The 26,478-nt window shown below is 37.2% G+C and overlaps 1 protein-coding gene across 2 annotated transcripts; it reads left to right on the top strand.

Annotated features, from left to right (window-relative positions):
- Positions 1–290: 290 nt before the first annotated feature.
- LOC107103249 (ras-related protein Rap-1A) lies at positions 291–25,172 on the top strand. Of its 2 annotated transcripts, none has more exons than XM_015402848.1 (8): positions 291–447; positions 11,015–11,103; positions 11,748–11,816; positions 12,075–12,131; positions 13,918–14,058; positions 18,157–18,300; positions 19,428–19,559; positions 24,263–25,172. In XM_015402848.1, the coding sequence occupies exons 2-7, from the start codon at positions 11,047–11,049 to the stop codon at positions 19,515–19,517; spliced, it is 558 nt and encodes a 185-aa protein (XP_015258334.1). In that variant the 5' UTR covers positions 291–447; positions 11,015–11,046; the 3' UTR covers positions 19,518–19,559; positions 24,263–25,172. The 2 variants fall into 2 exon arrangements, with proteins under 2 accessions (XP_015258334.1, XP_015258345.1); XM_015402859.1 differs by lacking the exon at positions 291–447 and adding an exon at positions 533–566.
- Positions 25,173–26,478: the final 1,306 nt, after the last annotated feature.

Consider the following 26,478-nt stretch of genomic DNA (forward strand, 5'->3'; position numbering starts at 1 on the left):
TAATCTCAGAATTCTGACTTTAGTCTCAGAATCCTGACTTTTTTCTTAGGACTCTGACTTTAATCTCAGAATTCTGACTTTTCTTCCCCTCAGAATTCTGACTTTAATCTCAGAATTCTGACTTTAATCTTAGAATAAGGACTTTTTTCTTATATTATACAGAAATAAAATTTAAAAATCAGTTTTTTAAGTTTTTTTCAGTGGCCATAATCCTCTTCTGTAGTAGGGTCCATGTGTCATACCCTTTTAAGAAAAGCCCCCATCAGTCCTGGTGACGTCCGCTGCCACTGGAGGAGAAACTCCACCAACTGACACTTGCGGAGCGGCAGAGACAGTCAGCCAGAGACGGTGAGCGGCGCTGGACAAACTTTACTACGTGCTAAACGCGCTCAAATAAGTCACGTCGGAGTTCGTGGCGTGGACACTTGCGGGAGCGGACACGATACAGTGAGTGGGCTGTGTTTGCTTGGGTTTTTTTGTTCTCGGGGAGGGAATAGAATAATTGCCTAAAAGTCAAAACCAGAGTGAGCACTCCCCATTTTAGTCAAGGCCAAGCGGAAGGGCAGGTAACGTTAGCTATGGGTTTATGACATTTTCTTTCGAAATGTGAAGTATTTCGCCGTAATTAACAACCTGCTATGTGTGGTGGACCGTTTGAATTATTAAACGAGCTCGGGTGCCGGACATTCCTGAAGCTGACTGTGTTTTGGTAACACTCAAAGGAAAGGAATGTGTCGGGCTGGTTAGCTCGGCTGCTAACGAGCCGCAGCTAACGGTGTGAGCAGCAGCCTGTTAAGCTGGCTAGTTAGCGGCATTTTGCTAACGAGCTTCATAACGGGACTTTGGCTCCTTGCTTGAATCCAGATTGCCGGCAAACTGACGTTCATAATTACTTGGATTGGATATTTTATTATAGGAGAGGATTTAGCTGTAAGCAGGCTTACGATTTGAGCTGTTTGATTAATGTTATGATAGAATATTATGATGATCTCTAGAGGTCGACCTACAAACTGATGTTTTCCAAAGCAGTTCAACACAGGACGGATTTAACGACGTAGATTTATTTGGTCTAGTTGATCAGCATCACGGGTAAAGGCAGAGAAATAGGTCTCCAATGGTACCTGCATCGCAGATTACACAAAGTAGAGGAAAGTTATTATTTTGAATCCAATTTGGTCTGTAGAAACATCGAATTGGCTGCTGTGGACCCAGAACATACACATATTTTCCTCACTTATATCAGTTCTCACAGCTAGGGGTTAGGATCTTTCTATTGCATAGGTATATACAGTGTATTTCATCTAAAAGTTTGCATACATTTGTGTTAATTTCCTTTAAAATCCACCACTTGTGTGACTCATGACAAAGGATGTTGTATGCAAAACAACACAGATCCTCCATAGATTTGTCTGGCTTTTAATTTGTTTAGTTTTCTAAAGTGTGGTGGATGCTGATAATATATAAATATAATTTTTAAGACACAAATCTGCTTATAAGTTGGCGAGTAATCAGTTGGTCCACCTCCACTAATTATGTGTGTTGGTTACAGCTCTGTGGTGTTGTCAGAGCCACAGATTGCAGGGATTTAGGATGACCTGGAGTGATAAGCATATGCCACAGCCTTTAGCAAATTAGGTAGTCACAGCGAGATAACCCAAGAGCTGCTGGCTCCATTCCTCATCTGACTCCATGGGTTGTGTAGGGTATTGCAGAGTATTTTAACTGGAGATAATGAAGCAAAACAGGGAAGGTGTGCACTCTGTCATCCAAATGTAGGCACACAGACTGCTATATTTCAGTTTGGCCTGAGAAGCAGATATCTCAGGAAAGAGGCCTGTTGATTTAAACACTACATGTCAATTTTAAGTAGTAATTAAATGAATAGTAAAAATAAACATTAGCTACCCTACTATATATCTATATCTTGCTCCTTTTACAGGAAGGTATAAAGTTCACCTTATCCTCAAACATGCTATCTCAGTCTTGTTTCAGCAACTTGAGGAGTCATTTAAGTTGGTAGTTACTCCTTTTCCAGCTTTTTAACATGAACTTGTTTTACTTTGGAAAGAGGATGTGGTCACGGGTCACTGCCCCAGACAATCGGATGTGTTCAGTTGGCAGTTACAGGTCTTTGTCATCATCAAGCCGCAGCAAAGCTCCTCAGTGCCTGGTTGCAGTTTTGCATTGAGTAATTTTTACATCAATGATTGTAGCAGTTGTGAAAGAAAGATGAGCTGATGTATCACAATATTATAAATGCGTTTGTCATTTTAAGTATGACACATGCTTATGACAGTTTTCAATGAGCCAAGAAATGTTGAAAGTTAAAAAGTTTTCAATTCAAAAGGGAAATCAAAAACAAATATGAGCACATGATCAATAATCATGTGCTCATATTTTCTTAACTGGAGCCTTTAACATACGTTGATGTCTTTCAGCTTGCTGCTGTTTGTTTTTTTGTTTCTTCCTATAGAGCTACCTTTCCTTTTGTGGTAATGGTGTATTTTATTGGCTTGTAATTCCCTCTTCCTGGGGACTTTTATGAGGAGGAACAATGCAAGTAATTAAGAGTTTATTAGAGACAGAGTTCAGTTCATTTTCTTCAATAACAGTTCAAATGCTCACTTAAATAGTCTTGAAAACATTGTCTAAATTCTGGATGTATAGCCTTCTATTGCAATTATGAAATAAGGATTGTTTTTTTTTTTTTTTTGGACATTTGGAGAGATGACAGATTTTGAATTTCCTGGCTTGCTGATTTCCAATTTTCTTCTTGATGTACCCTGTTGTTTTCAGCTTAAACCAATTCCCATGTTCTTTCCAAGTAGTGTGGCATACAGAAGAGAAAATGCCCCGCTGGTTTAAAAGGCAGACATAGGAGTTTTGGATCAAATGAAGACATTTCAAGATAACCCACAATTAATACACCACATGTAACCATCACCTGTGTGTATTTTGTTTTCCTTTTTCTTTAAACTCAAAATTTGTGCATCAGAATACATGTTTCATCCATTTTCATAAAAAAGTATGCTTGATTTTTTTTATTTTAATTTTTTTTTGCATTAAATGAATAAGGAAATTTTTATATTTTATGTGTAAAAAGATTATTTAAATTTTATTTGTTTTGTGAAAGTTCTGTCTGAAATATCATCACTATATGGGTGGACTGATGAACAACATATTGTTGTTCTGTTCTTTGCTATAGTAACGAGTAACTGTGCCCATCTTTACAGCTTAAGTTATCAAACGGTTTCCCATCCCTAAACATTTTTTTTCTCATCTACCAACCTCTTGTTTGTGGCCTAAATGGGTAAAGAAGTTTGTATACACATACAGAAGTTGTATGCAGCGGATGTATGCGTTTCCACCATCAGATCTGTGGAGGTAAGATGCAGAGGAGGGCTGCCTGTCACCCCCATCCTGCTGAGTCAGTCCCAGTGACAGCTTTACTGTGGTCTGACTGGCCTCGACCAACCCGGAAATATTTGGTCCTGGATGTTAATAGTGAGGTTGCAGAGCCTCGTCCTGTGTTTTGGCGACGGTCTTATTTAGTGCATGCTCTTGCTACCAGCGCCACCCATCCAGTTTCCAACCTTAGATGGACACATACCTTCAGCAGGGTGAGTTGATGCAGTCACGTCTTGGAGGAGTGTGTTTTCTGTGGCATGTGGCTTTCCCTCGCTCCTTATTTGCTGGGGTTACTACAAAAGCAGAGGAACGGCACTAGTGTTTGTTTTGTTGGAGGTGACAGTGTGTCATTGAGGTTGCTGAAGTGAGAGATTGCTTTTAAAAGGCTGATGTCCTTAAATGGCTTACTGTGTGTTTGTGTGTGGTGAGGCAGTCTCAGCAGGCAGATCAAAGATTCAAAGGTCTCTTTTCTCATGGTATAAAACTTTGTGTCTCAGTATTGAATTACAGAATTTATAGAGTTAAACTATTCCAAAAATGTAATATTGATATAAACTTGATGCAATAATGCTTACATTTGGTCGTCCTTTCCTTTTTAATCTGCGTTATTGGTTTTCTGGAAACTCATTTAATTATAACACACAGATGGATGGAGGATAGTTTAGGGAGGAAGAAGTTAATTTTTAGTCTGTCAGCTGGGTTACAATCTTTCATTTTCTGTTTTATTTTCTGTGTGTGGGGTGAGAGTAAGGGGGTGCTTTCCTTTTTTGCTGAGGTATGCAAAAAAAAGTAGCATTAAGGAACAACCAATATCGGTTCTTCTTTCTGAAATAATCTAACATTTTACTGGGAAAACTCAACTTAGACTAAACAATAGTAACTGCAGATTAATGCAGAGAAAAAGTATCTGGTGTGTGGTTAATTTTTTTTTTTATTGGAAGTGTGAAAAGGGCAGGAAAATGCAGTATATCTAATAGATACCTGTTCTCCTTAAAATTAATATTAGTTTGGCTTTACGGACCGAGAATCCTTCCGAATCTTGTCACCTCAAGCGGCGGATGAATTTGCAAATTGCAAGCGCTCAGTGACTTGATGTTGAGTTCATAAGGTTAATGATTTCCCAGTCAGTGAATCAGCACAATTTCAGTCTAATAATGGAAATATTGTAATAATTGGCTGATACGAATAAACATGAGCAGGATGACCTGAATTTCACTATAATTTAATTACATTTGAACCTTTGAAATACATTGGTGAGAGCCCCCATTTAAAGCTGCAATATACGCTTATTGTTTTTTAATTTGCTATTCATATATAGGGGTGTGGGGAAAACCAATTAGATGATATGTTGTGATTTTCGGCTGACCGCTATATAATGTTGATCTTTCAGTTCCTAGTATTGATTTTAAAAAACACTTTGCAGTGTGGTGCAGCTCCATATCTGTAATTGAGGCAGTCTCAGTGGAAGATGTGGACCGACTCAAATCCCAAACATTGATACCAAAATAACTAAATGATCAGTATCTTCTGATGAACATATACACCACTTGCTTTTTTAGCCTATACATTTAATTTGATAGCTGGGAAAAATATTGCAATATATATAGTGACATTGCAATATCATATCATTTTGTGACCCAATTATTGTATCGCAACAACCATGCCAATACTCACCCTTATTTAAATAGACTATATTATTGATGTGTAACTGATAAATTAGCTGGTCAGCATAAAACTCTTTATTTGAAAATAAAATCTAAAAAATCTTAGTAGTGTAATGATGCTGAAGCTGCTTTACTAGATGAAATTCAAACTTAAACATCTCCAGAGTAGTATAATAAAAGTAAGAAATGAATTAAAGGGCAAGTCATTGTAGGGCTTCAAACTAAACATGTCATGGTTCAGTCTCTTATGAACTCTCGTCCATTGCACTCACATGCCCCTCAGATGGCCAACTCCTGTAGTTTGGCTGTCCTTTTTTTGGAGTCGGCCAAGTTTGCTTGTATTAGTCTTCCAGACCAGCCCATCTACACTGACTTTGATCAGATACTGCAGTGACTGATTTAGTGATGAACAATTGATTGTATTTACATTATAAATGCAATTAAAAAAATAGGCAATTTCCAAATCTGAGAAGCATTTGGTCTTGTTATATTTAATGACTGTAAAACCCCAAACTTATTTCACTGCACCCATTTTAGCTGCCCGTGGTACGTTAAAATTGGGTTTGTTTCCACACAAATGGGAAGAAAAATGTGCAGCTAGCTCACAGATCCTTAAATGTGAGCTGGAAGTAAGACCTTCTACACATAATGGTAAAGTATCGCAACAATAGACTTCAGATAAATGAGTATTAATTTTTGAGTATTCATTAAACATACCTTTAAACTATGTGAGCCATTGAAAAGTCAAATTTCTTATTTTTGCACACATCCTTAACTGTTAAAATTAAATCTGAAAGATTTAGATGAATTTAGTACATCCTCAAGTATACTCAGAACCATTCCCGAATGATTTCCAAAAAATGACCTTAAAATTATGACCGATGACAGATCATGGAATGAGGTCTCGTAATTTATTCACAGTATAGCTTACAACCCTGAAAAAAACAGTATAAAACACACATCCATACAACAGGAGTTTTTTGTAATGCTCGTGTCTGATCACTTGTGTCTGATTCCACCCGTCCAACATCGGCTCCACTTACCGAGTGACTGGCTAAATATCTGAGGAGCAGAGCTGGGTTCATTTTAGGGACAGAGCTTTTAGTGATTGCTCTTTTACTTTGAAAAGATATCACAAAATAGGAGCACATCAGGTTTTATCTCATTTAGTCCCAGCAGCCTTTAAAATGGAAGTTTATTTTTTGTTTTTTCCCGTTTCAGTATTTTGATGTCTTATTTCTACTAGCCATTCAAGCCAACTTTAGAAACACAGCACGACCGACTGCTGAACAGATATAATCATTAATTTATAAGTACAAGATGATGCCTTGAAGGTGTTATGAAACAACTTGTATAAATAAAATGAGAACCCCCCATGCTGAGTCAGAAGCTAGTAAAAAATGGGTGTTTTCAGTGCAGCCAAAACAGAATGAACACATCTGTCTGTGGATTTTAAAGCCTTGGCACATATAGCAGTATGTCCTGTGTGTGTCTGAGTTTCCCTGATTGACAGGTGACCTATCCAATGGGTACCCTGTTCTTCTCACCCAATGACAGGGGTAGTAGATAGATGGATGAGTGGATTTTAAGCTCCTTGCACCCTTTTATTCATAATAAGGACTGTTGGCACTACCTAATGTAAATAGTATTCTCCTGTTTGGGCTTTAGAGAATTTAGACCTTTACCTCAACTCTTGTGATTCCCAAAATCCAGCCAACATTTCCAAACTTACATAAAACATAACAAATGGTGACTAATCTAAAGAATAAAACAGAATGACTTGGGTGTTATTTGTTGAGACATCCTGTTATCAAAGCAGTTAGCAATTGGAACATTTAGCTTTGCCAATTTGACAAAAAAAAAAAAAACAAGTTGTTGAAGCCTGCTGGTTTTCTATACCTAATATAGGTATGTGTCAAAGGCAAAGAAGTGAAACAACCTACACCCGCTGACGTCCACCTCTATTGTAGTAGCTGATTGAGCAGCCAACATACCTGAGTGAGCCTGTGTGTTGTATTTGTTATTAAACGGTAGAATCTACATGTGACAGTACAGCAAACATGTATTGGCACCTTAAACCAAACTCTTCCAGTTTTGTTGGGCCAGCACCATCTTCCTGTTCGCCTATAATCCATAGAGCATTCCATCAACAATCAAAATGCATAAAGGGCACATTCAGGCAGTTTTTGTTTTATCTCCAAAGAGATGCTGCCCTTTAATATGGTGAAAACATTTGACATGTGTTATGAAAAAACACCTCACACTTGGCCCATTGAGGCATCTGCTCTTATGCATACTGACTGCTTTTATTGTTTGATAAAACTGTAGCTTAGGTTTTTTTTTCCATTTTTGAGCCTAATGACAAATTTTTAATTAAGGCAGTTTTTAGTGACTTCATAATGAATTGTATTGTTATAATTTGATACTTTTTAATAACTTCACTGATAAAAGAAATGAACCAACTTTACATCCTGTCACTGAACGAACCTCAATGCGTTTAGTGTTCTTGTCAGGGCAGCCTGTAAAACTATGTATAATGTTTATTGACGTATTCATTTTTGCGTTTTCAAGTGGCAATGCCCTAGCAGTCCTCATGGTCCACCTCCACATCTGACTGATTATTTTCAGTGAAGCCCATTGAAGCAAACATCTGGAATTTAAGTGCCCTCTTAAGAGCAGGCATCCTCCATGATGGCCTCTGAGGTTGTCACATTGTAATTTGTCACAGAGGAGATCCGTGACATCTTCTGTCTTAACAAAGGTCAGTCTGCAGCTGTAAACAAAGAACTGTGACATACACATAACCGACAAGTGAATGGTAGCCTATGTCTGAGAGAGACATCGTTTTTAACATTTCTAAACGTGACGCTGTCCACACAATGAACTCTGAGTTTGAGAGCCTACAAGTAGCCATGTGTCTGCTCTTTTTCATCTCTGTTCAGCCTGTCCTTTGCAGGGGAACTTATCTTTAAGCAGTGAGGATCTTAAAATATGAATTATTCACTGTTCCAGTTTTATATCCCACATGGTCAATGCTTGCGTTGAAAATGGATGTCCTTCATCCTTTGTTGACCCCTGAGAATTTAGATGGAGGTTGCTACAACAGAATAATAATGCTTCAGAATGCTTTTGATGCATTTATTATCAACTGTTGAAATGTGGTTGTTTTTGGAGCTGGATTTTTAACACCAGGTACTTTCTGATTTTCACCACAGCTTTATTAAAGATGACCAGAACTTCTCTCTAGCATTAGAAGTGATGTTTACCTCTGCACAGGATAACAACTCAGAGATGTAGGAACCATCATTGCTTTCAATATCTAGAAACCTTTTCTTTGGTACCTTGCTGAATATTTAGCAAATAGCATTTTTGTTTTTTTGACAACAGGATTTCTGCACCGTCTTAATGTTTAAAGAAATATGGAATATTAATCATTTTCAAATGTTGGGTAACAATGTTGGGTAAGATATTCATTTAAAAAGATTTTTGACTCTTAGATGAATGAATTACTTTATTTCAGACAATCCAGTAAAATTATAAATTGAACAAAGTATGCAATTATTATTGTATGCAATTATTGATATATAAAATTACATTCTATGTATGATTTAGTGCTTGTATCAAAAAAAGGAATATGAACTGAAACTTATTTAATTATTTAATCATATCTTCGCTCCTTCTAGTCCAGACATCAACAATCTTCCCATTTCCTACTTAACCTGAGTCCATACTCCTCCGGAATTCTATCACGCAAACAAATAAATTAATTTAAGTACACATAAACATATATATGTACATACATACATACACATACATTTTAACTCATAAAAGTATTACCCATAGCCCACTCGACCTCAGACGTTGCAAAGTCATGCAGACACTTCTGTAAAGTGACCAAGAGTGCTTTAATTTGACAGCTTGTTTCATATTTCCATACCATCTAGTAATTGTTAGTTTTACCATGAGTCTTAGAGTCTGAAAATCTAGATTGTGTTCTTAAGTGGGACAGAGTGATAGAAAGCATACCAAGGAGTCTAATTGACAACCAAAATATAGTTTTCTAATTGGCCTAGTTAAACTCGCCAATCATGCTTAAAACACCTCTGATTTGGCTGATTAAAACAGTTTTGAAAAACAAACCGTGCTGTAATTCCTCCCCTGCACTGTAAAGGCTCTTTGTCAATAATCAGTTGGGTTGGGTTGGTTAATCTTTTTTAAAATTTTATTTTCTATTTGAATGTACAGTGGGGCCAAAAAAAAAGTTAAATCAGCCACTGATTGTAAAAGTTCTCCTACGTAGAATAATGGGAGAGTTCTGTAGTTTTCATCATAGGTACACTTCAAATATGAGAAATGAAATGAGAAAAAAAAATCAAGGAAATCAAATTGTAGCATTTTTAAAGATTTTTTTTGTTGACTATGACACAGGTAAAATGTGACCTGTAAGTCTTCACCAGGTTTTCACACACTGTAGCTGGTATTTTGGCCCATTCCTCCATGCAGATCTCCTCTAGAGCAGTGATGTTTCGGGGCTGTCCCTGGGCAACACAGACTTTCAACTCCCTCCATAAATTTTCTATTGGGTTGAGGTCTGGAGACTGGTTAGGCCACTCCAGCACCTTGAAATGCTTTTTACAGAGCCACTCCTTCATTGCCCAGGCGGTGTGTTTGGGACCATTGTCATGCTGGAAGATCCAGCCACGTTTCATCTTTAAGGCTCTCACCGATAGAAGGAGGTTTCGGCTTAAAATCTCACGATACATGGCCCCGTTCATTCTTCCCTCAACGTGGATCAGTTTTCCTATCCCCATTGCAGAAAAACAGCCCCAAAGCATGATGTTTCCTCTCCCATGTTTCACAGTAGGTATGGTGTTCTTGGGATACAACTCTGCATTCTTCTTCCTCCAAACACGACGAGTTGGGTTTTTACCAAAAAGTTCTAATTTTGATTTCATCTGACCGCATGAAATTCTCCCAATCCTCTTGTGGATCATCCATATGCTCTCTGGCAAATTTCAGGCAGGCCTGAACATGATGTGTACCTATGATAAAAATGACAGACCTCTCATTCTAAGTAGGAGAACTTGTACAATCATTGGCTGACTAAACACTTTTTGGCCCCACTGTATTCTGTGCCTGATATCGCAAATTGTTTGAGCTGGAAAGTGACAAAATGGAAAATAGGAAGAAACCTCTAAGTGTTCAAATAGTTTTTTTTAATAATTATGCATGAATAGGTGATAGAAAATAACTCCCAAAATATTTATCTTAAGCCGCAGGAGATGAGGAATCAGAAATCCCTGCTTCGCCCAGTTCCTAAACTAAAGCTCAGCCTCTCTGTTACCAGACTTGCGCTGACCTAGTTGGCGTATTCTTACACTGCTGTGTGTCAGTGACATCAAGCCTGCCCGTCTCTTAAAGGGGTATTTTGGCGATTTCACAATATCCTCCAGTGTGAGATTCCACTTCCCTTAGATGGTTTCTTTCAATTCACATGCAAGCAGACGGTTATCTTCAGTCGCACCAAATGTTTAGAAAACTAACATTTCTGAAGGCAGGGTGTGTTCAGGGTTCCAAGTGCCAGCTGATTGTGTCATTTGGAGGAAAATCTGCCTGATTTTAAAATACTCTCCTCCCGGGATCCCCCCCTCTAACTCCCATTCACCACAGCTGGTTTGTGTTAGGGATGGATCACATAGTCTTCACCTCCTCCACCCTGATCAGCTCCACTTTTGGGTGTTCCCTCCATTGTTTTGTTTCTTTTGCTCCATAACTTCCAAGAATGACTAGAATCATTGCTGTCTGGAATTCAGCAGAAAGCTCACTAAAACAGATCTTTTATTTTTGTGTATAAAGCTTCTATTCTTATTTAGTTTCCTCCAAATTTAACATTTCTTTTTTGTGTGTGTGTTTTGCCATTTTTGCTTCTCTGTGTTGGACAGACTGTTGGGCTCTCCAGTGAAGCAATCCCGCCATGCGTGAATACAAGCTAGTGGTTTTAGGCTCTGGAGGTGTGGGCAAGTCCGCTTTGGTGAGTATGCCCTCCTAGTGCACTTCCTGTCTACCCAGCCTCCAACTACTCTGCAGGGTGCTTCCTAAAGACTTTGTAGATGATTGCTAATAAAACAGCTAGACATTTTGACAAACCTTTAAAGGAACTGAGTGGTAAAGGACAGCGGTGAAAGAGTCTGTATGGTTAAAAAGATAAAGTTCCTTTACTGTCGATGTCTGACTATAATTGCACATATTTGGGTATGTTTGTCTAAAAGAACTGCTTCTATTTTTGCTTAACAAAAATTCCAGGCTTTAACTTATTACCATGTTTTTCTCACCACTACAAATACACTTTGAGAACATTCATGTCTGTAAAACAGTTTGCACCCTGCTTCACTAACGTCAGCCAGGTGTCAGTCGGGTTAATCCCATGAACTGCCTGGATTAGGATGTTAACAGGTGAACCTAGTCAACCCAGAATGTAAAGCTGTCAGAGAGCACAGCGTTTGGTCTTTACACGTACCTGTTGTCACGTGTTGGTAAAGTTAAAACCCCTACTCCTTCTGTAAAAGTATGAATTGTAGGTCTTCTATATTCACGAGCCTCCCTGTTTAGTTGTGATGATTATATGCGAGACCCTGCAGGCTTATTTCATGTTGTTTTGTGTATCATCTTTTACAGACAGTTCAGTTTGTACAGGGAATCTTTGTGGAAAAATATGACCCAACAATAGAAGACTCGTACAGAAAGGTGAGCATCCTCTAAGGGAGCTTGGATCTGGCTGATTGTTTGCAGCTGTTCTGCAGATTCATATCACTATGATGTGACTGGAAAATCTCCCCCTCATCGTCTACTTCTCCTTTTGGCCTTTGTTCATGAAAAATTTGATTCATTTTTTCCCTGCCTTTTTGGAATCGACTAACCATACAGTATGCATGTTTAAACAATGAATACACCCAATGACCTCTCATTAAGTTTACACTGTTGCTATGCTTTTTGTCATTGCAGCAAGTGGAGGTAGATGGGCAGCAATGTATGCTTGAAATCCTCGACACAGCCGGCACAGTAAGTAAACTCTGCAATCAACAACCATATTTTAGTACATAATCGATTTATTGATCACTGTTATTGAAGGTAATTATATAGCTTGCATTGTATGCAAAGGCTTTAGAAAGAGTAGCTTCTTGAAAAATAGTCTAGGCGTTTAAAAATTTTTATACCCCTGTTTGTCAGAGTGCTTCAGGCAAACATCCACATTATTATTTTAGCACATTTGCTGAATGAAAGAAAACATTGCGCTTCAAGTAGTCCAGTAAAGATCACATCACCCAACAACATCCGGGGTCTTTGTCCCTTCTCTGTCTGCTTGTGAATTGGAACAGTACTAGGGCTGAGGCTGATGACGTTTGACGAGTACATGAGAACGCATAGGTACACATATTGAAAAAAGGCCATACAGTCTTCTGTGCTTTTTCTGGGCCAGAGTGCTGGTTCTGGAGCAGATCAAAGTAGTGGGAATCCATCCCGGACCCTGAAGCCGAACAGATAACTGTTTCCTGGTATGGTTATAACTGCTAGCCTCCGTTCTCTGGTCAGTTTCAGTAGCAGCTCTTTGAACAGGCCTCCTCCAGTGTCTTTTAGAAGAGAAGCCTTTACTCAGCCATTATGGCAGAAAAAATATTTGATCGGATTCAAGTGATGTGTCAATACTTCCCCGAAACCATCTGTTGTAACTACATGACATTGTTTCACGTGGTCTGTTAATACATGGGAGGGCTAACCGAGAAAAGTTATAGATTTTCTCTGTTTTGCTAGACCAGCAGTGTGAATGTTACTTTAAATCCTGTAGTAATTAACATGATCTGGGAAATTTGTTCTCCTTTAGATCTGCTACATAAGCAGCCCGGGTTTGGTAGATCTGTAGCTTAGTCCAGATTTAGAATCTTTTTTTGTCTGCAAACTACTGTGCACTAGGTTAGGAAAAAAAAAAGTGGTTAATGTTGAAAAACGAAATGTCTGCCAAATATATTTGGCAAACGACACCCCACGATTTCTGTTTTTTTTTTTTTTCCTTATTATAAATATGTAATAAAGAGTTTTCTAGAGGACAAAAAAGTTTTTATAAAGAACAAAAAGTGATATGTTCATGAAACAAGTAGATGGACACAGGATATTCTGACAGAACAAATTTCAGTGACAGAGTAAGTCCTTGATATATTAGGTGGAACAAAAAACAAAAGATGTACTCCAACATAACTACTACCATCAGTTTATAAAGCAAATGTTAGGCCATAATGCCATGCTTAACACATTTGCTGACTTGACCACATACATAACTTTAGACAACTTCAGCAAATGCTGATTCTGCTTCCTGAAAACGCAACAAGAAAATCTACAAAAAACTGCAGGACAGACAGAAATGTCAATAGTTTAGCTTTAAATTTTTGCCAGATTGATCACAGTCATTGTAACTTGTAGAAAAAAAATCTAATTGTGCACAACAAATTTAGATTTTTGTGTAGTCAGTTTCTTATTGGATTGAATCGATCTTGCATCAGAAAACAAGATACCAGGGTGTTTGAGCCATTGTTTTATGATTAAATGCTTAAATATCAATAATTCACTAAGTCTGTTGTTGATACAATTCTTTTAGTTGAAGAAACATTAGGACTTTTTTGGAGCTCACTGCAGAAATGGCAGAGAAAGATGTACTCTGTTATTTGATTGAAAATCCTGAGCAGGTCCCACAAAAGCTTTGTCAGCATGATTTAAATATTTATGCCCATTATTAAAAATTGCTAGATGACAAATCTGATCGGCTTTTATTTCTGTTTCTTTTTTGGACCTATAGGAACAGTTCACAGCAATGAGGGACTTGTACATGAAAAACGGTCAAGGCTTCGCTCTCGTATACTCCATCACAGCACAGTCTACCTTCAATGACCTCCAAGACCTGAGAGAACAGATTCTACGAGTAAAGGACACAGAGGATGTGAGTATATTGCTACTTTGGATGCCTACATAAACTCTCTCCAATTTTTTTTTTCAAATACTAAATATTTATAAGTCTCTAGTGTCCCAGAATCATGAGTTGGTTTCAGATTTGTGCTGTTGTATCATAGCCTTCCTTTCCCTTCATATTGCCACATAAAGAAAGGCTGTCCTATTGCTTGGATGTGTAACCCTGAGAGAGGGGGGGATGTGTCATCTCATTATTTTCCAAATTAGTTGTTTGTCAGCAGCATATTTCCATCTCTCAGTATCTTTTGCAAATTTAGAGGCTGTTGCAATGAGTAAGCCCTCATTCCCCTTTCTGGTGCAGCAGATAAAGCGTCAGCAGGATCTAAGATGCCCTTTTTTGGTGATCTCTGGAGGGAGCAAATGTTACCATAACACTCGTTCTTGCTCTTCCCCCCACCCCGCTCACTCTCTTTCCTTTCAGCAATCTATATAGACCCACTGTAGTCAAGGCTTTCTACCTTTTTGTACATTTTTAGCCCATTGCTCCCCCTTTCCCTGTGGTCTAACTGTGGCTTGGCAAATGGAGTGATTGAACTATTAGAGATTATGTGCAAAGAAAGCCCCATCTCATCAGAATCACACAGGATTGTGAGGCTGTGGTGCTTTATTAGCAGCCTCTGTGGTTATTGAATGAAGGCTAGCCTCAGGCCAACATATGGATTGCAGGATCTGTCTCCTCCTCTTGCAAGAAAGCAGTTCTGCTACATTTTTCTTAAGGAAGGCAGTTTTCTGGTAATATAAACTCTTCCTTACTTGTCGAGTTGTTATGGCCACTCAACTTGAGGGTGGTTTAAGCCTTTACCTACAATAGCTGTGACATCTGTTTATCTTCCTCTACACTGTTTAGGAATGCACCAAAGGAAATGTTCAGCATAGTTTCTTGTAATCACCTTAAAAGCCAGGATTTTTCTTATTTGGAGCAAGCCTCCAATCCGTTGCAGAATGAAGGCAAAGTATGCGGTTGCTGCAGCAGCTGTTCTTATTTTCAGCTCTGACACGCACAATTTACTTCAAAGATGGCAAAATGTATACATGCATTTATTGCCAAGCTTAATTAAGGGATTAGTTTTTTTTCAATGTGCCTTAAACGAAGTTGGGTCCCATTCCTTCCTAAAGGAGCTAATTCTCCATAGGTGAATAAAATGAGCAGCTTGTTAAAAGCTGGCTTCCTTTTCCTTCCTTTCACAGCCCTTATGTAACAGCGGTCGCATGACTTCTCCAGACCGTCTTTACTTGTGAGACTAGCAAAAGTCTAACTCAGTGCTTGTGACTCATTGCAGTCCAATATTTAGCATGCTGTTCTCTGTTAGACCGAACGTAGCATGTTGACTGTGGCTTTTAAAAAAATCTTTAATTAGTCTAATGCAGACCTTATTTCTGCTGACCATTAACATTTTTTCCCCTCTTTTTACCTATCTCCATCCTTCCACTCACATTTGAGTTTAGTTTTAACCCAGTTTGGCGGTGTATACCTCCCAAGACCCTTGGGGGGGAAAAACGTCACTCGGCAGACCAGCGCCAGGGCTTGTTTGGATATCAAACATAAGGCAGCAACCTCTGCAGGGGTTAATCTAAACATCCAGGCTTCCTGTCGCCTGCCGGTCATAGATTGAAAGAGGGAGGATCAATTTTTTTTTTTATAGTTTTACAGCGTTTCATGTTGCATCTCACTATAAAAAAACAAACAAACCTAAACCTCAAATGAGGATGCTACACTGTTGCTTATATGTGTGTGGACTATTTCTACACCTCAAGAGTTTAGTGACAGAAGGATTTCCCTGGCAGATTAATTATTTTTCTGTTCACCAAACAGAAATGGATTTCCTCAGCTGATGCTTTGTTGGCTCCCCATGTGCTGCATGTAGAACTTTCCACTTGCTGATTGTTTGCTAAGCTGGACCACAAACAGAAATATTCATTGAGCCGTGTAACTGAAGCTGAAGTCTTAACTACTGAGCCATTTTCTGCTGACATAGTGTTTCAGTTGGAGCTTGAATCGAAATGTAATGGTGAAAATTCACTCTGCAGTGTGGGACAGTAAAAAAGCACACCAAACCGTCACCGTCCTTTAATTCCAGAGAGCAGCTGGAGCATGGAAAGCAGCTGAAGTGTTGGAAAACACTCAGGAAGGAAAGCGATGTTATCCCTGCTGGGCGGGGCAGCTTTTGACTTCCTCCGGGTCTGCATTCTCCCTAGATAGCCGGTCAGGAAACATCAGGCAGGATGAGACGTATCCCGACACCCTGACTCTTCCGAATATCTGTCTTTAAAAATTCTCTTCCCCTCAGAACTTTTTTTTTTTTTTTGAGTTCTCAGAGATGTTTAAATGCGAAAAGAAGGAAGAAGTGCTGTGCGTGCAGATTCCTCCTTGAGCTGAATTTCTCAGTTTGCTTTCTTGAAAAACATTCTTTCTTGTTTAAAGAAACTGAACTAAAAACCAGCAATTCAGAAAGTTTACCCCCCCCCCCCCCTTATATCTACGTAAAGTTCAAGTCTGGATAGTTTATATAATTCGGTTGCTATATTCCAGCATGTTAGCCAAATGATATAGAACCCTTTTCTGTAAATCCTGCTCAGCTTTTGCGTTCCTTAAATGTCACTATATGTGTAGTTTCCTCCCTCAGTAAACTAAACACACATTGTAAAACAAGCTAAACCCTGCAGGTTATTGGCTTCACATGTTGCAAATTGTTGTCTTATATTGTCTTTGGTTTCTGTTTTTTAGACTAGAACCTACTCTATTGATCCGAGACACTGGAGGGCGACTAAAAGAGTCCGGTCTAATTAAGAAAACACCAAGACATTTATGAACCACTTCTTGCATTTTGCTTGAATCTTTCTGAGAACAGATGGTATAATGTAATAGTTAAACTAGGATGAGAATATTTGTTGTTTCTGTTGCTTTTTTTAATACCCACACTTTAGATCAAAAGTTTTATTTAAACTGGGCATGAATATAAGGATATAAGGATATAAGGGTGTCCCATCGGCAAAGAAATCAGGAATTAACGCTTTGGTAAAGTTTAAACAACATATATGAAGTTGGTCTTCTATAAACATGATAAAGTTTGGTGATGATGTAAAGTTAATGTTCTGGAAGTATTTCACATTCTTTCTGATTTGGACCAGATTTCTGTGTTGAATTTTTTTTTGTTTATTTTCTCCCCCCCCACACACACACACACACACACACACACACCTGTAATGTATAATTAAAGATATGATTTAGACATCGACTGATAAAGGTAATTTAAGGCTAGCTGCGATTATTTTTTAAATTACTTTAACCGATCCAAAATATATTTCATTTTTATTTTATTAATCCATTCCAGACACGTCAAACTGCTATATATATTTATCACGGGAAGATGTTATATCAGGGGAAAAAACAGAACACACAACAAAGGTATCTTAACATGTCTGAAAAGTTTTAGGATGAAATAAACCTTATTTAATCCTACTCTTTCCCCAAAATTAAACAGTTACTCTTTACAGTTACCCAGATTCCTAATATATAATAGATATTAATGTTTAGGCTAACTATTGGGTATCTTTCTTGAAGCTGAATTTGTTTTATCTGCCATATAGTCAGTGTCATAATAATGACACTGAATATAAAATAAAATGGTTAAATGTCTAAAATAATGAACATTTATAATGGACAGTAAAAGGAGGTGGCGATACATGTATGATCTCAAGGCATGGCTGCTGAACGCACCAATAAACCGGCGAATGCATGCACGTATCAGCCTGTACTGTTACCAGAAAAAGACACTAAAAATATCAGCTGGAAGATGTCAGTCTATTTCTATCGTGAGTGTATTTATCATTTTCATTTTGCAGTACAGTTGTCCTTGCAGAAAAAGAACCTTGGGCCATATTTTGAAATTTGAAGGTTGTCATTAAAAATGCATATGATGTCAATAAATCTCAAACTATGCTACTGAAGGACAGGCTTTGACAGAAAGCTGTGCAGACATAATAAGCTGTTAAGAATAAACTAAATCTTCCAAGTTCCAATCGATTGATGTATAACATTATTGAAGGCCTATATTCATCTCTCTCCTAGGTGCCAATGATACTGGTAGGCAATAAGTGTGACTTGGAAGATGAACGTGTGGTGGGGAAGGAGCAGGGCCAGAATCTGGCCAGACAGTGGAACAACTGTGCCTTTTTAGAGTCCTCGGCTAAGTCAAAGATCAACGTCCTTGATGTGAGTACACAAAAACAAAGGTCATGGTGACGCACATTTGTCCAAAATATGCTGCAGGTGTTGCTAAGAGAATAATCAAAAAAAGGAAATGAATCTCTATGGTTGTAGTTTTTGTTTTTCGTAAAATGAAAAATTTGAAATTTAATTTCAGGTTTAATTTCAAACTAAGCTCTATGTTGATTCTTCTATGTAAATACATACTTACTGTAGAATTTGACCCACACAGTCTCAATGAAACTTTATTTCATTTGTGTGAGCTTTAGATTAGCCTTTACTAAAGAGCTCTGTAATCACATGTTCTGTTATATTTACAAAAAAACATTTTCCGTCTCTTGCAACTAGAAACTATTCCAGGTCATTGAATTGAAATATCATCAGAAGTTTTCTTTTGAGATTCCTTTCAAAAAGTGAAACTGTAATCTGCATTTCCTACAAACTGAGTGGTAACTTCAATCATGTTATGGCTTATGAAGTCAGACTGCTGAATTGGCACTGCTGTTGATGTTGGGACATGATTAAAGATGCTTTGATCTTATTTTCAAAGCTTTTATCTAATCATGGGAAAATAATGATCATGCTACCCTTGTTTTCTTTCTTTTTTTAATTCTAAAGGTCTATTACCTGTAGAATACAACAAACTTGAGAAAAAAAAAGTGGTGGGAAAATATTTTTGCATAACAGTAATTTTTTGATAGTTTTGATTGAATAAAAAATAAAATCTATTTATAAAAGACAAACTCCTGTTTAGTGAAACAAAGATGTCTCTTGCAATTTGATGGTTTAATTGCAGAGCTTCAGTGTCCCATTCCATTTGATCACCACGAGTAACTATTAAATAACCATGTAGAGGTCAAAGGTTTAAGTTTTTTCTTTCAAAATAAATAAATAAAAAAACTTAAGTAAATGACTAGTAATCCAAATTTTAAGATATGATTTGAATACAGCAATTTTTTTCTAGAATACTTGAAAATAAGAAATAAATCTGAATCTGTGCTTCTACTTGTAACAAAGTGTTAATAACTAATCCAGGTTCAGTTGTCACTCCTGAAAGGTGCAGCAGTCTTCTAGGGCTGCTGTGTCTGAGGAGATGATGATAGTTTTTTTCAATTTTGTCTTCTTTGTTTTAGATCTTCTATGACCTGGTCAGACAGATAAATAGGAAAACACCAGTGGAAAAGAAGAAGGCAAAAAAGAAATCCAACTGTGTCCTGCTTTAAAGACCCTCCTCCCCCCCTGCCCCTGCAGCAGCTCTGAGCCAGGTTGGTGTTCATGATGTCATGATATACTTTAGTGGAGAAAAGTTCACATATTTCATTTTGTCATTTTCTTATGATTCATAGTAATTCTAGTTCAATGGTTAAGATCGTCTTCTTCAATCATGTTATAAAGTTATTTTTTTTTTAAATCAGTGCTAGAAAATCAAGCATCCTTCTTCCTATGAGGTTTAGTTGCTGTTACTAACTCATTTATTTGAGTTGCACAAATTAATTGGGTAAACTTGGCTCCTCCACCTTAGTAACCAAAGGACAGAAAGTGGTATCGCCTCCTGTTGGTAGCTGAGGGTACTAAAAACGGTATGAGTCTTATATCTACATGCAATTATTTTAAGGTTAAAAAGTAGGTTAATAGTAGTTTTCCTCTAAAGAAGAAGATTTTTCTCTGACACCAACAGGCTAATCCTCAATAAAGACTTTCCTGATGTGTAAACATCTGCCTGAGCTACACTGTAATATTTATTTTGAATCACTTTACTGTTCAACCATTGAGTCACACTCGGCGTGTTTTAAAACTGAAACCTCACTATTCTTTAGCAGCTGGTCATGTTAAAGGAAATCCTAATCAGTCACCACGTAATTTCCCAGAAAATATGAGCCGCTCTGCGTGGTGAGTTTTCGTTCTGTTTTCTTTTTCAGAAATTATTTTTTCAGTCTGGCCGGATGTGGGTAAATGTGGAAGTCTCCAAATTAGTCTGTGTGAATTTATATGTCTGCTTACTTTTGTTTGTAGCTTTTTTAGTTTATGTAATGAAGTTTCATTTCCGCCTCCTAAAAAAAAAAAAGCAGAAGTTCTGTATGTCTCAGGGCTTCTGTGTCTGTAAATCACCCAAGACAGGATTAATATTGTTATACTTGCATAAAATCATTAACAACTAGGCAGAAAGTAATGGCTTCACTATTATTGAAGTAATGCTTTTTGGAAATTGCAATTTAGGGCTGCGTCAATCCTTTAGGTTTTTTTATTTTTTATTAATTAATCAGTTATTTTTTCATTTAATCTTAATAAATAACATGTTTTAAATAATATTTGAAATAAGGGAAAAAAACTTTTGTGCATTTTGAATGAGTTGCAAATGGCAAATCATGTAACAAATGCAGAATCCTTCACGTTTAATTATATAATTATATCGTTTTTAGTTTATTTCTGTGAGGTTTTGTCTCAATTATTGCTGTTTGTGGGACCTCTTTAAGGAAATTGTATGTATTAGTCTGTATTCCATTACATTAGGTCAGGATCTGATTACAAAATTAGTTGACAATTATTTTGATTAATCAATTAATCTGATTTATCATTTCATCCCTACTACAGTTAGAAAAGCCAATAGGCTTGAATGATAAAGCTGCAGAGTGCCAACTTAATCAGCCAAACATTGGCTAGTCAAACTGTTTCTTTCTCTAAAGAGTAAATTGTCAAAAAAGGATATTTAGTCTAATAAGAGCTTTTATGCAAAAACTACTTTCAATTATTGGGTGTTGGTTCCTTGATTAGGTGTAGTTTTTCACATCTATGTACAACTGTTAAAAAAATCTTAGCAAGCTAGTGTTTTATCTATGGCGGTCCTAATTCAAATGTTTGTAGAGAATTTATTTTTTTTTTTTTGATATCCTTTGCTGAAATAAATATTTTGTAAATTGGAAGGTGCTAGAGCATTATGTTTTTTTTTTTTTAAAAAAAAATTTTTTTTTTTTTTTTTGATATCCTTTGCTGAAATAAATATTTTGTAAATTGGAAGGTGCTAGAGCATTATGTAGTTAAAACTGCATATCTGTTTGCTCCTATAACAGAAGACAGAAACACAATAGTGGAATAATTAGGCAAATCTCTACTGTAAGCCACATCATTTTCTTTTTACTGTGTGGGATTATTTACTCAATTCTTATGCTGAGCCTCCTGCTTTCTCACTAACAATTTAGCTTCACCTTGCTTAACTGTTTATCCTGAAAGGTGTAGAAAAGGTCTGTAACTCGCATAGTAAACTGATCCTGCTTCAGTGCATTTTACCTGTTAGAAAGATGGTATTTTCATAAAGTCACGTAAAAGGACAGCTGTAAAGACATCATAGGAAAAGTCAACATGGTCCCTGTTTTGATTTCAGGGTAAGCTGGAACATGAGGTTGTAAAAATATTCCAGTATAAGCTGCGGCTATCTGTTTAGTTACAGCTTAGTGGCTCTTTGTTTAGCATTTCAAATTTTATTTTGAACTGCCAAGAATGCAAAACTTTTCCACTGTTCTGTGCTTGAACCCCCTTAGTGGGTTTTACAGTCTGTTTGCTCAGTTAGCTCAGTGTTGTAGGAGGAAAACCTCAATGTTGGAAGACTAACAAAGCTCAGCCAACTGTTTTCACATCTGCTTTTTCAAGCTACCTTTAATTTGCAGAGTATGGAGAGAAACCGTTAACACCACTGATAAAACTGGCTTTGTTAAACAGCAATCATAGTTGTGGTCCCAGACATCAGGAAGACTGCACCACCCAGCGCGTTCCTCATCTAAATCCATCTGTTTTGGTCAGTTGGAAGCCCACGGTGTTTGAGAGTGGGGCCTCTGTCAGCTTCCCTCCAGGCGATGTCTGCACCCCCACCCAGCTTGGCTCACATACTGACCAGCCCAGTGAACCGGCACTAATAGGATTTTGGGTTCACTGTTCCACTCTTCACATCACTGTGCGATCGATGGAGGGGTCACACTGCAAACTGGAGAAAAGTGTTCATGAAAGAGTTAATGAAACTTTTCACTTTTGTTGTCCAGCTGACCTGATTCATGAGAGCCGGTCCTCCAAATGAGCTGACAGAGTATCGGTTTATTGATTAAGGTTCTCCCAAGGTACCGTTTGGACTTTTTCTTACAATTATGTGTCTTACAAACCTGGACAGACTCGATAGTTTAGGATCATCAGAGGGTTCCAACTGTGATTACTACATTTGTCTTCTCATGGACTTGAGATTAGAATCATGAATTTTATTTATTTTTTAAATCAGAAAATAAGAGTTATTTTGATCTAAAAACCATCTAAATCCTTGATCAACACCTCTATCCCAGTTAGGACCAACTAACAATTTTTGCTGAATGAACAGATTGCTCCTATATTAATCTTAAAAACAGAACGGAGTTGGTCTCAGAGTGACTTGATGTCAATTGAAGTACCTTAGCTGATTAAAATTAGGTGTTTTGTTTCTTTTCTTTTTTATAGACAACAGCAGATGACTAAACTACTGTAAGGATGCATTTATCACACCTTCACTTGGAGCGGTTTGCTTTCACACAGAAATTTTTAGACCAGGCCAAACAGTGTGATGCACCTAGACCAAAGAGCTTCTGGTGCAGTATTACGTCAGTATTGCAGTAAACTCAAGGAAAAAGCATGAAGAGGCTTTTTATTACTACTTTTTTGTTAAAGTGTAGATGTGCACCTGCACCCCTTTATTACTCAACTTTGTCCCACAAGAGATTTTCAAGTCCGTCGTCTTCAGATCCCAGTCCTTTGTTTGTCCTTTCTTTCGACTACTTTGATGTGATGGGCCTATGTCACATCCTCTTATCCTGTTTTTATTATAATGGAAAGTCAGGTATTCTCATTTCAAGTGAAAAGCTCCAGCGTTGGGATAAACTATGCCACGGTTCGGTTCCAAGGTCTGGGTAAAGTTCACATCAGGATGATCTGCTTCAGGAACCGGACTCTGGCATGGTTAAGTGTTCCAAAGCTTTGGTGTGAAAGCAATGTCAAAATTTATGAGCTTATTTTAATTAGTAAACTACTGAATGCTTTTTTTTTAATGTATTTATTTTGAATAAACAAGATAACAAAGCAACATTTAAAGCTATTGAAGGGTGGACGTAATCACTTTCACTACAATCATTTATTTTTTAAAAGCCTTTTTTGTTTTTGCACATGTACTGTAGACCAAATAAATAAATTGACTATCTTATCATAAACATTCCCTTCAAGGTCATGGAGGTTATAATATCCTGACACTGTGTCAAAAAGACTGCTTCCTATAATCTGCTATTAGCCTTATAAACAAGGCTGGATCCTCCACCAAGACTTAACTATTGGAGTTAGAAAAACAACATCTCAACGGGTGTAAATGTAGAATATTTAATTTTATTCTGTTGTTTAATCGCTTGTTGCTATGAAGCATTTTCAAATTTTTATATGATAGTTTTAAAGTTCATTACTATATTTCACCTGTGCCTTTGGAATCCGGTCTTAAGCTGTTATAATATACACATATTTTTAATTGCAGCCACTCTAACCCTGCAGGGCAGAACATGAACTGAATAGTTAATTTAGTCTGGCAGTAAAACCATTTTCTACAGGGGAATAACATTTAGGCCCTTGTGTTCTTTATTCTTGGTGTTTCTATGAATATCAGCAGCTTACACCTTTTTTTTTTCACCCTAAACTGCTGGTCAGAATCTATGAACAAACTCTTCTTGCTTCCTCAAGCATTATAAGGGCTCTTTATGTGTATGTTTCTTCACGTGTCATAGATTTAGAAAATCTTTTTTTTAGAAAAGGTTTGGAGTTAATAATCAAGGGTTTGGAGAACAAAAAAAAAATGTTTTTATCCTGTATGAAAATGTACATAATTAGCAACATCCTTAGTTATGGTCGCAGCTAACAGCCACCAGAGGGCGCCAACACTCTAGAATTCTTGTCACTGATGAACTATGCTGTCTTGCAGAAATGCTGTAATGAAGAACTGTTGCCCTGATTGGAACGTGCCAGCATTCCAACAGCCCCCCCAGTCCCACTCCCTCCATCAGCCATAAATGGTGAATCAGCTGATTGAACTGCTCCTATCAAAGCCGAGGAAGACCTACAAGAGAGTAAAGACAGAGGGGAAGAGAAGAAAGAAGACCTTGTCTTTCGACTGTGAGGACGTCCCTGTGTCTCAGTATCAGCATGAACCCTGAACGGACAGCCTCCAACTTTGCATCAATAAATGGCGCCACAAACTGATGATGATGTTAAAACACAGCAGAACCTCTGAAAGTAAAAAAAAAAAAAAAAAGCAAAGTCTCATGATCCCCTTATTTTCATTTCTGAAAAGGACAGTGGTTAAGAAGAAAGGCTAAGTTAGTACTTGGATTCAGTATTTTTCATCTTATTTTCTATATCAATATTGTATTTGAAAGACATGGAAGTTGACATCTTTAGTTGTATAATTATAAATATTCTTCAGAAACAAGCATGAAAAAAAATCCATCAGTTACTACGTGTAGATGTTCAAGTGAAATCAGTGGAAAAGTGAGAATTTTTTTTATAGCCATACACCTATTTTCCATGCCTGTCATGTTTGTGATAATAGATCAAGTTCCATAATATGTATTATTTTTTAATATTATATATTTTTTCTTTGTTCGCCCTCTTGTTCATGGACTTCTCTTCTGCAAATATCTCTCTCTGATGTGACTTAATTTTATACTCGGTCACTGGGATTTCATAGCTCCCATAATATATTCTAATGCCTTTCTTTTTTTTTTTTTCATAATGATGCGCCAGAAAAATGGGTCTTTTATAGAAGAAATATGGGGAAAAATAAGAATTGATTTCTATGTCTCTTGAAGCTGAAATATATTATACTAAACCACCTCTAATGCTTCATGTGTTTTTCTGTTGACGATGTTCCAGCTTTTATGGATTATTAAAATACAATTTAGTACATTTTCATTATATTGGTCAATGTATTTTTGTGAATTAAACTTTTATTCCAATAACACTTTGAATTTATTCAAGAGAATTGAGATGCTGGTTGGCAATTTTACTTGGAAATGCCATAAAAAGGTGACTGAAGTAAACCACTGCATTGATTTAGACAGGACAAACCAGATGGAGTACATTAGTGGATTACACTAATCAGAGTGACTGTTAGGTGGCAGTATAACATAAATGTGCATCTATATTAAAAAAAAAAAAAATGGATGACAAGTTTGTCTGCATCCTATAAGCCAGAGGTTCAAGCTCCAGACTGTTGCAGCTTTTATTCTGCAACCATAGCACTGGGTCTCAACCATTCTTTAACACATCTTAAAAAAATGGCTGAATTATCTCGTTTCATCTCTTCAAAGGCCTGCTAACTAGCCATTTATTTGAAGAGCTGGACTACCCTACCATAAACTGCATGCCATGAAACTCTAAACACTTGTTCAAACAGAAAATTACACCTTAACCCAATAATTTGGCGTTTTCTGCATTTACCTTAAACATGACTTTCTGATTTTACACATTGGATGGAGTGCGAGATTCAAGTCTTGCCACAGGCACTTAATTGGGTTCTGGACATCATAACACAAGGATGCTTTGATATAAACTATATAATTATTGCCTAAACTGTATGTTTTCACTCTTTGTCTTAATAGAAGATGGATGTTTTTTCCCCAGCTTCTGTCGTTTCCGTCAGATGTGCCCTCTGTTGGACTCCTTGCTGCTTCCTAAACCCCACAGCATGACGCAGCCACCACATGCTTTACGGTTTGACTGTTATGTATGTTTAGATTTCAGCCTCTAAATTTTTTAACAAATTTTTTTTTTCAGGTTTCCTCTGACCAGAGTGATAAATATCTGAAGCTCTCAGAGTGTCTGTCTTGGTGGAGTTCTTAGTATACATATTTTCAGGACTCTCTTTACCTTTATGTTCAAGTGTTTTGTATGATGTATAAAACCTAGGTGAATGCACAGCATTTTATTTAGAGCTATCAGGCTGAATAAAAACAGGAGTCTTGCTAAAGAAGATTGATCATGAGCCAGTTTTGTAAGAGAGTTTTCTCAGATCTTAGTCGCTCTATATTGTTTGCATTAAGTGAAATTTCTACTTTGAAAATAATTTTCCTACATAGTAAAAGATTTTATTTTAAAAGTAGTTCATGCAGAATTCTAGTGTGCCGTGAGCACTTTTAT

Source organism: Cyprinodon variegatus, unplaced genomic scaffold (genome assembly GCF_000732505.1).
Source record: "Cyprinodon variegatus isolate N-32 unplaced genomic scaffold, C_variegatus-1.0 Scaffold34, whole genome shotgun sequence".
In the NCBI taxonomy this organism is placed as follows: Eukaryota; Metazoa; Chordata; class Actinopteri; order Cyprinodontiformes; family Cyprinodontidae; genus Cyprinodon; species Cyprinodon variegatus.